At 41.2% G+C, this 12,558-nt stretch overlaps 1 protein-coding gene across 1 annotated transcript in view; it reads right to left on the bottom strand.

The window, feature by feature from the left end:
- eif2a (eukaryotic translation initiation factor 2A) overlaps positions 1-12,558 on the bottom strand; it is a 58,306-nt gene that overhangs the window by 2,358 nt on the left and 43,390 nt on the right. The window contains exons 9-13 of the mRNA XM_043702751.2: positions 11,338-11,454; positions 5,999-6,570; positions 1,422-1,532; positions 1,096-1,212; positions 804-869 (exon numbers count right to left, since the gene is read on the bottom strand). Of these exons, the coding sequence (XP_043558686.1) occupies positions 804-869; positions 1,096-1,212; positions 1,422-1,532; positions 5,999-6,570; positions 11,338-11,454 (983 nt within the window). The remainder of the gene's footprint in view (positions 1-803; positions 870-1,095; positions 1,213-1,421; positions 1,533-5,998; positions 6,571-11,337; positions 11,455-12,558) is intronic.

Below are 12,558 nucleotides of genomic sequence, written 5' to 3'. Positions count from 1 at the left end.
CAGTATGTTGTTTCACACAAGCTGCCAGTCTTTGCGACATATGTCCTGCACCCTAGCATTACAATGGCACTGAAATTCATATGCCACCAATTTATGATACAGACAGAATGTGTTGTTAGCAGCATCCTGTTAATGGAGGCACCACTCACGTCGCAGCTGCTTTTAAACAAACCCTGGTCATTAACAGGTGCATTCTCCATGACAGTGTTTTTATCAAACATGAGTCCACTTATTGAACAACCAGCACTCCCATGGACTATACGTTCTTTTTCCTTTATTTTTGTATATTTTGTGAATTATCCTGATTAGTACAAAGTGTAAACTTTTGACAAAGTGTGTCTGTTTTGGTAATACTCCATTTTATGATTACTGATTGGTGGTTTCATTGTTGTAGATTTGATATAAAGCAAGTGTACAATTGACCATTAAATTTATGTTATGACCTGTGTAGGAGAAGGACTTGAGAGAGTCAATGTACTCCTCCAGCCTTGGTCGTAACACATTTCAGAACCCATCGAACCAAAGTGGAAGCAAATATCTTCAATCTTCAGGACTGTCTGAGGAAAGAAGAAAAACAAACTCCCAACTTCTGATTTCTCTCGTCATTTACTGACAGATCTACTGTTTGATTTCTGAGTTTCGTTTCAGCACACCAAACCCTTCAGAGATCGCTGGGACAAAGAACAGAGACTTGTAGGTGGCATCCAAATGAGAGCACGGAGCGAACAGAGAATTGTTTGGTACTTGGCTATTTGCCAGCTGCATGCAAACCCCTAGATAGAAACCATTAACTTTTTCAGTACCTGGTTTTTTTCTAGTTGCTTGCCAGATGCTTCTTGTTCTTTTAGTTGTTCAATTGCTTTAAGTTTCTGCAACAAAAATGTCTTTTGTTAAGTGGTGAGCAGTCAAAGGCTTTGCGATGTGATCAAACCCATTTCTGTGATAAATGGAAGTGCAAAACATGGTTTTACTGCAAAAATAGGAAAAATATTTTTAATTCATTCATCAAAATGGAAACATCAACATATACACACTGACTTGTTTTGCTATTCGCCTTCTCCCCCACCAGCCCCACATATCTTCCTGAAAGCTTACTTTTTTGATGTTCTTAATTTTCTTATCAACTTCTGGGTCACCGTGGCCCTCAGAACACTGTACAGCTCTAGGTTCTGGGTCAGATGGTGCTTCATGTGTAACGTCTGACTTGCTCTCCTGCAGTGGGGGGGGGGGGGGAGGGGGGGAGGGGAGAGCGGAAAGGAGGGTCATTAATATCAACAATATCTGCTCGCACTCCCAAATGCTTTTGTAAAGCCAAGCTCTTAACAACTTGGAGCCACAGAGAAAAGTGATTCTGATAGGTTAGGGAAGTAGCAGATATTGCGAGGGTGATCTGAGGTGATTGAGATAGCGTGTGAAAATACCTGTTTTGCTGCCTTCCGAGCCTCTCGTTTCTTTTGATTTTTTAGAGCAGCTTTTGAAAGTTGCTTATCCGCAGTTTGTGGTTTCATGTTCTGAGGTGGCTCCTCTTCATGCTAGTTGGAAAGAAAATGGGTTATACATGATATGCAGGTGTACATGGTATTATAAATAAACATTTAATCAATGTACAATCAGCAATCTTTGGTTTAAATCTTACATATACTCATTTTGCACTCACAAATTTACGGTTCACAGTACACAACATTTCTCACCACTAAGCAAGCTATGCAACAAATGTTACCAAATTCATTTCAAATCCATCAAATGTCCTTCCTTCCCCTAGACAGGACCCAGCACCTTGCTTTCGTGAACATGTAGAAATTTTAACATTGAATGTCAGCATGTTAAATAGCCATGGGCTGCATTATTGCAAAATCAGATCCTGCCCTCAACAGACATACTACTAAAGAGCAGTGTCTAGGTTGAGATCAGGGATGTAAACCCTTAGTTATTTTCCAATTCCTGTTCAAGTGCATTTAAGTCAATTGTAATACTGTTGTCTGATATAAGATCAGCAAGGCAGGAGGAGAGAGAACTTTTATTAAGATTAAAAATGTATGCATTTTTACATTTTGAACAAAATACTTTTGAAGGAACAGAAACAACTTTTAATGGTTTTCCTTGCTCATTTTTACTGGGAGGAGAGATTGAGTCCAATCTTTGGAGTTTGAAGAATAAGAGGTCATCTCATTCAAATATCCAAGCAGTTGACAGAGTAGACATTGATGCTCGTTTCCTCTGGCTCGAAAATTGCAAACAACCTAATGTTTCAGAATAAGTGATAGCCATTTAGAACTGAGATGATTTGACTTATTACTGTCACATGTACCAAGAAACCGTGAAAAGTGTCGGTTTATGATGAGGAGAAATACCTTCATTCAGCGAACAGAGCAAATTTTCCATCCTCGGGGACTTAATTGCTGAAAACAGTCAGAACAGAGACTGGCAAAATTTAGGAAGGGGATCAAGTAAAATGGGTATGAAGTGGGAAACAAAACCAGTATCAGCCATGATCTCACTGAAGAGCAAAACATGAATCGAAGGATTAACTCCTGCATCTATTTTTAATGTTCTTATTTATCACTTGAAGATATATTCAACATAATATATTCTCTTAAATATATTCAACAGGATGAGGAAAGGCCTGATATTTCCCTCACAGAGGAATTAAAACGTGTAGAGTTATGGGCTATCTTTGTGATATAAAACATAACTAGTCTGACTGAGGCATGGCAAAATACAGCCTTTGCATGAATTGACTAACTTGACATTTAGCACCGGTCTACATGATAACCTTAGAGTGAAATCAATTATGTCCATGTTTTTATGGATCATTATAGGTATGCTTCATTGAGCTCTTTAACTCACATATAAATTCAAATCAATTTTATGCATTTCAAATTAGGATATCAACAGATCTTGGGTGTTCTAATTTAGAATTCATCTATCAATGAGCTAACAAGCTTAAAACAGCCATATTCAGAACTCGACAAAGGCCAAATGCAAACTGGTCAAGCCAGTGAGTAAGAAGAACAAGGGCAAATGGGATCAGGTCCTCTTGTTTAAATTAGTTGGTTCCCAAGGCTCACTGTTTTACACGGTCCAGGTGATGTACATTAAGTACTTGAATGCTGATGTGATCATCCTCATCAGCTTGAGATGGTACATGAATCCAGGAACCAGGAGCTAAAAGGAAGGCATTACCTAGCTTTTCAGGTAGTTTCCAATCCACAGAATTTATTTCTATATCATTAACTATGATTATGTGATTCTGCTTAATAGCTGCTGATTACATTAGAGTCATAAAGATGTACAGCACAGAAACAGACCCTTTGGTGCAAACAGTTCACGCCAACCAAATATCCTAAATTAATCTAGTCCCATTTGCCAGCATTTGGCGCATATCCCTCTAAACCTTCCTATTCATGTACCCATCCAAATGCCTTTTAAATGTTGTAATTGTACCAGCCTTCACCACTTCCTCTTGCAGCTAATTCCATACACGCACCACCCTCTGTGTGAAAATGTTACCCCTTAGGTCCCTTTCATATCTTTCCCCTCTCACCTTAAACCTAGGTTCTCTAGTTTTGGACTCCTCTACCCTGGGAAAAAGACCTTGGCTATTCACCCTATCCATACCCCTCATGATCTTATAAACCTCTGTAAGGTCACTCCTCAGCCTCCAACGCTCCAGGGAAAACAGCCCCAGCCTGTTCAGCCTCTCCCTATAGCTCAAACCCTCCAACCCTGGCAACATCCTTGTAAATCTATTCTGAACCCTTTCAAGTTTCACAACATCTTTCCTATTGTAGGGAGACCAGAACTAAATGGAATATTCCAAAAGTGGTCTAACCAGTGTTATGTACAGCCGCAACATAACATCCCAATTCCTATACTCAATGCAAAGACCAATAAAGGCTAAATACCTTCTTCATTTTATATGTGGGACTCCATTTCAAGAAACAATGAACCTGCACCTCAAGGTCTCTTTGTTCGGCAACACTTCCCAGGACCCTAGCATTAAGTGTATAAATCCTGCCCTGATTTGCCTTATTAAAATGCAACACCTTACATTTATCTAAATTAAACTATATCTGCCGCCCCTTAGCCCATTGGCCCATCTGATTAACATCCTGTTGTGTTCTGAGATAACAGTGTTTCTTCACTGTTCACTACAGCACCAATTTCGGTGTCATCTGCAAACTTACCAACCATTCCTCTTATATTCAGATCCCAATGACTTATATAAATGACAAAACAGCAGTGATCCAGCACTGATCCTTGTGGCACACCAGTGGTCACAGGCCTCTAGTCTGAGAAACAACGCTTTACCAGCCCCCTCTGCCTCCAACTTTCAAGCCAATTTTGTATCCAAATGGCTAGCTCTCACTCACATGGATTCCATGTGATCTAACCTTGCTAACCAGTCTATCATGTAAAACCTTGTCAAACGCCTTGCTGAAGTCCATATGGACAACATCCACTGCTTTGCTTGCATCAGTCTTAAAACTGACATTGTAAGGATAATACAGTACACGGTACTAAAGGTGAGTACCTCTTCAACTCATTTCAATTCAAAAGATAAAGAAGTGTAAATGAATTACTTGAATACTGGGTATGGCATACTTAACAATGCAAGAAGTGTTCCAGGTGTGCATTTCAAACTCCTGGATGCTAAAAGTCAGAAAGAAAGCAGCAGTCTTAACTGTGGTGTGAATAGCACCAGGAACTGGTGCAATCGCTCACAAGATAAGTCTGTCAAAGATCTCTCTTTGGGTTCGTGGAACATGGTGCTCCATACACAGTTGAAATATCCTGTATTTATTGAGGCTAACTCACAATGACACATATATGTATATACAGCAAACTTTGTTTTAACTGGTACCTTTAAACTGGCATTATCGATTAACTGGCAAAAAGTTACATACCTCAAATCCCAGACGTTTACTGCATTATCGTGATCTCTGCAATATCTGTTTAATCAGTTGAGGATGCGAGTGAGAAGGATTTCTACTGGTAAATTTTAATTATGGCAAAATTGCATTGTTATATAAGTGATTGATGATGTAAATAAATTATAACAGTAATGTGTATGCCCCCTGCTTTGCTGACTGTGCAAAACAGCAACGAGGGTATGATAGAAACATAGAAGATAGGAGCAGGAGTAGGCCATTTGAGGCTGATCATCGAGCTCAATACACTCACCCAGCTTCCCCAATATCCATTCAGCCACATTTAACTCCTCGAAAACACAATGTTTTGGCTTCAATCATTTTCTGTTGCAGTGAATTCGACAGACTCACCGCACTATGAGTGAAGAAATTTCTCCTTATCTCAGTCCCAAAGTGCTTATCCCTTATTCTTTCAAACTATGATTCCTGGTTCTGGACTCTCCCCACTATCCAACCTGTCTCGTACTGTTACAAATTCATAGGTTTCTATGAGATATTCCCTCATTCTTCTGAACTGCAGTGAATACAATTCCTCACTGACTCAATCTCTCCTCATAGATCAGTCCTGCTATTCTGGGAATCAACTTGGTAAACCTTCACGGCACTCTCCCTATAGCAAGAACATCCTTTCTCAGATAGGGAGACCAAATTGCACACAATATTCCAGGTGTGTGCTCTCGCCAATGTCATGTCTAACTGCAGCAAGAAATCCTTGTTCCTGTAGTGGTGAAGTCTTTAAAAATGCACTGAAGTGCCAGTGATCAAATCTTGCAGGAGTGATTAACCCAGAGTGAACGAAAGGGTTCAGATGAATTAAAATCCAAACTTTTCATTACTTATTTCCCTATTAAATTCATAGCATGCTGTTCAATATTCGGGTGGGAGAAGAATGTAGGGCATTTTTACACTGAGTCCTGAAACATTAATTTGACTTCAATGTATATTCAGAACAGACTTTTGGATGATGGCAAATTAAGAGCAAGAGCAAAAAAACACAATAAAAAGTTGTACAGATGTTAAAAAGGGAACCCAAACTCAAATAAGCAAAAGTACAGAACCACACTCACCAATTTTGAGCTTGTTATTGGCTTGTTTCTCAATGCGGGGGGTCTGTAAGCCTGTGCAGGTTTGACATCAATACTCGGGACATCATTAGGAACGGTCTGATATTTGATGGGTTTCTCCGGGAAAGCCCCATCTACAAAAGGCTGCCAGTGTACTTCCCAGAGCTCAGAGTTTGCTGGCACTTCAACTTTATGACGGACTGCGCCACTGTAGTGCCAGATCTTGTAGCCATTGCTAACCCGTAGTCTTGGTGAGCAGGTTGCTGTTACAATGTGCTCTCCATCTGGGCACCATGAGAAGACAGTTGTATCAGCAGCTTGGGGCTTAGAAATTTGCTTGTATTTTTTTACGTCCCAGACTTCCATCTGTCCTCGGAGGTTTCCAAAGCCCGCTAGCACAAGAATGTGTCCCTGAGGGCTGTAGAAGGCCGCATTCCGAGGCCCAGTGCCAAAATCAAAGACTGGGTCACACTTATGGTTGAAGACTGTAGCTTTGGCAGGCATGAAACCATACACAGCACAAAATTCAAGCGAGTTTGGATTCCAGACTACATCATAAATTGGGCCATTTTTTGCTGAAAGAGAAAATTGTTTCAACAGTAAGGTGCTGTCACTCCAGCGTAATATCGCAATAAAAACAGCTTTTCATTTACATAGTGGCTTTAACAGGGCACTTCACAGAGGGGTAATCCTAGAAAAATGGATACTAAACTAAAGAAGACATTAGGAATTTTGGTGAGTCACTGGCATTCTTGCTCAAGACAAGACCATACGTTCAAGCCTTCTCATAGAGTTCAACATAAATTTAGGTTGACAATTTTTGCAGTAATGCGGAATGCCAGAATAAATGAAGGCCCTGCAAGTTTAACTGTGTGCAATTGATCCAATGGCAAATTGTAGAGTTCTCCCAGTACTCTGACCAACATTCACACCCTCAAAACTCAACTAAGAGCAGAAGATCTGATCATCGATTAACCTATTTGTGGAATTTTTTTTGTTCCAATTGGTCATCAAATTTGTAAATAACAACAGTAATTGTACTTCAAAAAGCAATCCATAAGATGAAAAGCAATGTGGGACATGACAAAGGCCTGAGAACGCACAATGCGAATGCAAGTTACTTCAATCTATACAGCTGTATTCCATTATTCCAATGCATTCCCTGTCAGTCTTATGCCGAACACCCTTCATAAAATTGAGCTCACCCAAAACATTCCTAAATTGCATCAAGTGTTTTTCACCCATCACCCTGTGCTCACTAACCTACAATGGCTCTTGGTCGTGCAACACTTTAATTTTAAACTTCTCTTCCTCATTTTCAATTCTCTCCCACATCTTTCCCCCTCCTGATCTCTAGAACCCTCTTCACCTCAACAACCCTCAGAGATTTCTGCACTCTTCCAATTCTAACCTCTTCTACACCCTCAATTTTTAATTAGTCTGCCATTGGTTGCTGAACCTTCAGCTACCCCTATATTAAAGCCTGGAATTTCATCCCTAAACTGGCCCATCTCTACCTCCCCTTTTAAGATATTCCTTAAAACTTATGCCTTTGACCATGACTTTGGCCACTTATGCTAATATGTCCTGATGTGTTTCACTGCTAAATTTTTTTGATAACAGTTCTTTGAAGTGGCTTGGGGAAATTGTACTGCATTCAAGGTTATACTAACTTGAGAAGCAGTAAACTGCACTAAATACTAGATGGAAATGTGTTGCTGGAAAAGCGCAGCAGGTCAGGCAGCATCTAGGGAACAGGAGAATCGATGTTTCGGGCATTAGCCCTTCTTCTTTCATTCCTGAAGAAGGGCTAATGCCCGAAACGTCGATTCTCCTGTTCCCTAGATGCTGCCTGACCTGCTGCGCTTTTCCAGCAACACATTTCCATCTCTGATCTCCAGCATCTGCAAACCTCACTTTCTCCTGCACTAAATACTATACAGGCACATCAAGCTATGGGAATTTACAGCACAAAAGCAGGTCAATTCACCAAGTCTTGTAAGATAGCACCCTCCAAACCCATGACCATGTCTATCTAACAGGGAGAGGACAGCCAATACATGGCAACACCACCAACTGAAGGATCCCCCTAGTCACTCACTATTTTGATTTGTGGGATTATGGGTTATACCTGAATCTATTAGACTTACAGGGGTTTAAGGAGGCAGCTCACCACCAGCTTCTCAAGGGCAACTAGGGATGGGCAATAAATGCTGCTCCAGTCAGTCATACCCATTTCCTGGATTGAATTGAAAAAATATTTAATCTCTTGCACCTGCTCAAGTTCTGACATATTATACAGCGCGGACACCATTCCATTGGAGAGGAAGTAGATTGGAGAATAGGAAGTAGCTCATTAGCTTTTGGAGGGACATAACTGGTGGGATAACTCAAACGGTAAAGTCCTGGAAGTCTTAAGTTGGCTAACCAGCATTAGGAAAGAAGTTCATAAGCAACAACATGGCAATTTTCTCTTATTTTTGCCTTTCTAATTAATAGAAAATATTGCATTGAAATGGACAGCAGCGCACTGCAGCCAAGATTAGAGTGGTGCTGGAAAAGCGCAGCAGGTCAGGCAGCATCCGAGGAGGAGGAAAATTAACGCTTTGGGCAAAAGCCATTCTGATGAAGGGCTTTTGCCCAAAACGTCGATTTTCCTGCTCCTTGGATGCTGCCTGACCTGCTGTGCTTTACCAGCATCACTCTAATCTTGACTCTAATCTCCAGCATCTGCAGTACCCACTTCCACCTAGCAGTGCACTGCAGCCTTTGCAATGCCTGCAGACTATGTTGTGAGTTATAAGAAGTGACAGCATTAGCAATTGTGTAGTAGCAACAAAACATTTACATACCAAGCTAACCCTTAAAAGTTGCAACCTCAATGCATGAAAGTTACTGTTAATAGTAGAGAGAATTAAAATTCTCAAAGCAGGTAGGCAATGCCTGAGCCAGGAGATAGCTAGGAATGATGGTTAGGTGGGAACTGCAAATGCTAACTGCAGAAGCAACTCAGCTGAACCACAAATGCAAAGGGTTTCTCTTCCAGGTTGTATGCAATCATGCTCGAGGGACCAATCTTCAGTTCTGTTTGGGAGGGCTGGTTACCCCATTCCCCAGAATATTAAAGAAATAATACTTACCTTGAGGCTCACGCCTTCAGGCAGAAGTTGCAATTTTTATGCTGTATTTCAATGGATCTCAAATAGACATGGCAATCTATTAACAATCTCTAACCTTTTAGAGAATTGGATTATAATCCAAAACAACCTAAATGTTTCAAATCTAATGCCTGAGAATTTTCAGTTGTGCGCATCACAGATGACAGCTATCTCAGGAACTGGTCATTGACTTCAGGAAGTAGAGTGGAGGGCACGCCCTGTCTGCATCAATGGTGCTGAGGTGGAGGTGGCTGAGGACATCAAGTTCCTGGGAGTGATGAACACCAACAATCTGTCCTGGTCCACCCATGTTGATACTACAGTCAAGAGAGCACATCAACGTCTCTACTTCCTCAAGAGGCTAAGGAAATTTGGCATGTCCATGAAGACTCTTACAAATTTTTATAGATGCAACATAGAAAGCATCCTATCTAGATGCATGGCAGTTTGATTTGGCATCTGCCCTTCCCAAGACCGAAAGAAATTACTGAGTTGTGAATCCAGGCCAGTCCATCACACAAATCATTTCCTGACTTCATCTATACTGCCACTGCATCAGGAAAGCATTAACATAATCACCCCTGTTATAATCTCTTCCACCGTCCTCCATTGGGCAAAGATATAAAAGCTTGTATACATATAAGAACTTCCCCACTGTTATCAGACTTTTGAATGGACCTTATTAATGTTAATATTGATCTCTCTTTGCATTTTTGGCAGCTGTAACATTGTATACTGCACTCTGTTCTGTTACCCTGATGCACTTGTCTAGAACAATCTGCCTGTAAAGCATATAAGACAATAGTTTTCATTGTACTGTGGTACATGACAGTAATTAATCAAATCAAATTATTCAAAATTTGTGATTTCTATAACCCTATTTTTCAAATAAGTTATCTACTAATAACATGCAAATACTAGACTTGTACAGCCAATCACTGAGGTGCAAGTTACTGCCCTTGACATCAAGACTGGATTTGACTCAGTGTGGCATCAAGGAGCCTGAGCGAAACTATCAATTGAAAGAAGAGGGAAAATCCTCTGCTGTTGCGAAGCAAAGGAAGAGATTGTAGTTGTTAGAGACTAGTCATCTCAGCTTCAGAATATCTTTGCAGCCTTCCTCAGAGTCATGTCCAAGACCCAATCATCTTCAGCTGCTTCATCAATAACCTTGCCTCCATCATAAAGTCAAAAGTGGGGATGGTCGTTGATGATCACACAATGTCCCACCATCACTACCCCTCAGATACTGAAATAGTCCATGTCCAAATTCAGGAAGGCCTAGATAATTTCCAGATATCTGGCAAGTAACATTCATAAGTGCTATGCAATGACCAATACCAATAACAAAGAATCTAATCATCACGCTTTGTCATTCAACAGCCTTACAACTACTATCGACATCCTGGGGACTTATCACTGATCAGAAACTGAACTGGATTAGCCATATAAGTACTGTAGTTACCACAGCACATTAGAGGCCAGCAATCCTGCAGTAAATAGCTCACCTCCTTTCTCCCAAATCCTGTCCACCATCCACAAGCTGCAGATCAGGAGAGTGATGCAATACCCCCCACTTGTCTGGATGAGTGCAGCTCCAAACCACTCAAGCAAATTGACACCATCCTGGACAAAGCAGCCCATATGACTGGCATCACATCTACAAAACTCACTCCCCTATTACCAATACTCAGGGGCAGCTGTATGAACCATTCACAAGGTGCACTGCAGAAATTACCAAGGCTCCTTCCAATTCAATCAACATTGCCACAAGAATAGCCAATCCATGGGAACACCATCACCTGAAAACTCCTCTCCAAGCCATACACCATCCTGACTTGGAAACATATCCCCCTTCATTTAGCATCGCTGGGTCAAAATCCTGGAACTCCTTCCCTAACTGCATTGTGGGTTGCCTCCATCAAGTGGACAGCAGCAGTTCAAGAAATATACTCACCACCACCTTTCAAGGGCAACTAGGGATCGGCAATAAATGCTGGCCCAGCCAGCAATGCACACGTGCCCATGACTGAATTTTTAACAAATATCTTTGACATTATTGTGTGACAAACAGATTTACGCAAGAAAGAAAAATTTGATTGCATTTACCAAACAACCGACTAACAGGCATTAACAGCTTTCAGAACATATTTAATAAAACAAATGTGGAAAAAGAATACATACGCAGCTGCACTAATGCACTTTCTCCATTTGATGCTATATAGTGCAGGGTTTGTTCACCATAATATGATGCTCCAGACTTGTCGACATCTGTGCTGGCTATCACCAATACAGCAGTTCCTAAAGGAAGACAGTGGTTATTAGTAATCTCAGGCATGCACTAATTTGCATTAACATAGTACCTTAATACCTTTAAAATGTCTCAGCGCCCTTCACAGGGCCCTTACCAAGCAGTGAACTGTGAAAAGGTGTTAGAACTGCTGGCCTTAGACGTGATCAAAGATGTAGGTTGTACGGTTTGTCATTAAGCAGGAGAGAGAAGTAGAGGGGTTTAAACAAGAAGTTCCAGAGCTGACAGCCCTGGCAGCTAAACAAACAGCCACCAATTAATGAAATTCAGAGTGAGAATACTCAAGACGGCATCACTGGAGGAATACAGGGAACTTGGAGACTTGTAACCCCGGATAGAGCTATCAAAATAGGAAAGCATGAGGCAACGAAGAGATTTGAAAACAAGATTAAGCATTTTAAAATTGAGAAGTTGCCAGGTCAGGAGTGAATGCGGGTCAGCAAGCATACAGCTGATGCGTGAACAGGACTTAGTGCGAGTTTAGATACAAGCAGCAGAGTCCAAGTTCATGGAAAATGGGAGGCTGGCCAGCTGTGAATTGGAGTAGCCATGTCTGGAGGTAATTAAGGATGAAGGTTTCATCAGCAGAGGAGCTGAGACAGCAGTGGAGATACACAATGTCACAGAAATGGAATTAGGCAGTCTTGCAGACCGACTAAATGTGTGGCCTGAATCACATACAGTCATAGAGATGTACAGCACGGAAACAGACCCTTCGGTCCAACTCGTCCATACCGACCAGATATCCCAACCCAATCTAGTCCCCTTTAGCAGCATTTGGCCCATATCTCTCTAAACTCTTCCTATTCATATACCCAGCCAGATGCCTTTTAAATGTTGCAATTGCACTAGCCTCCACCACTTCCTCTGGCAGCTCATTCCATACACGTACCACCGTCTGTGTGAAAAAGTTGCCCTTTCGGTCTCTTTTATATCTTTCCACTCTCACCCTAAACCTATGCCCTCCAGTTCTGGACTCCCCCACCCCAGGGAAAAGGCTTTACCTATTTACCCTAACCATGCCCCTCATGATTTTATAAACCTCTGTAAGGTAACCCCTCAGCTTTCAACACTCCAGGGAAAACAGCTCCAGC

This window comes from Chiloscyllium plagiosum, unplaced genomic scaffold (assembly GCF_037043375.1).
Source record: "Chiloscyllium plagiosum isolate Xiang-an unplaced genomic scaffold, Cpla_swu_hap1 HiC_scaffold_13, whole genome shotgun sequence".
Taxonomy (NCBI): Eukaryota; Metazoa; Chordata; class Chondrichthyes; order Orectolobiformes; family Hemiscylliidae; genus Chiloscyllium; species Chiloscyllium plagiosum.
This window is presented reverse-complemented; position numbering and strand designations above follow the sequence as displayed.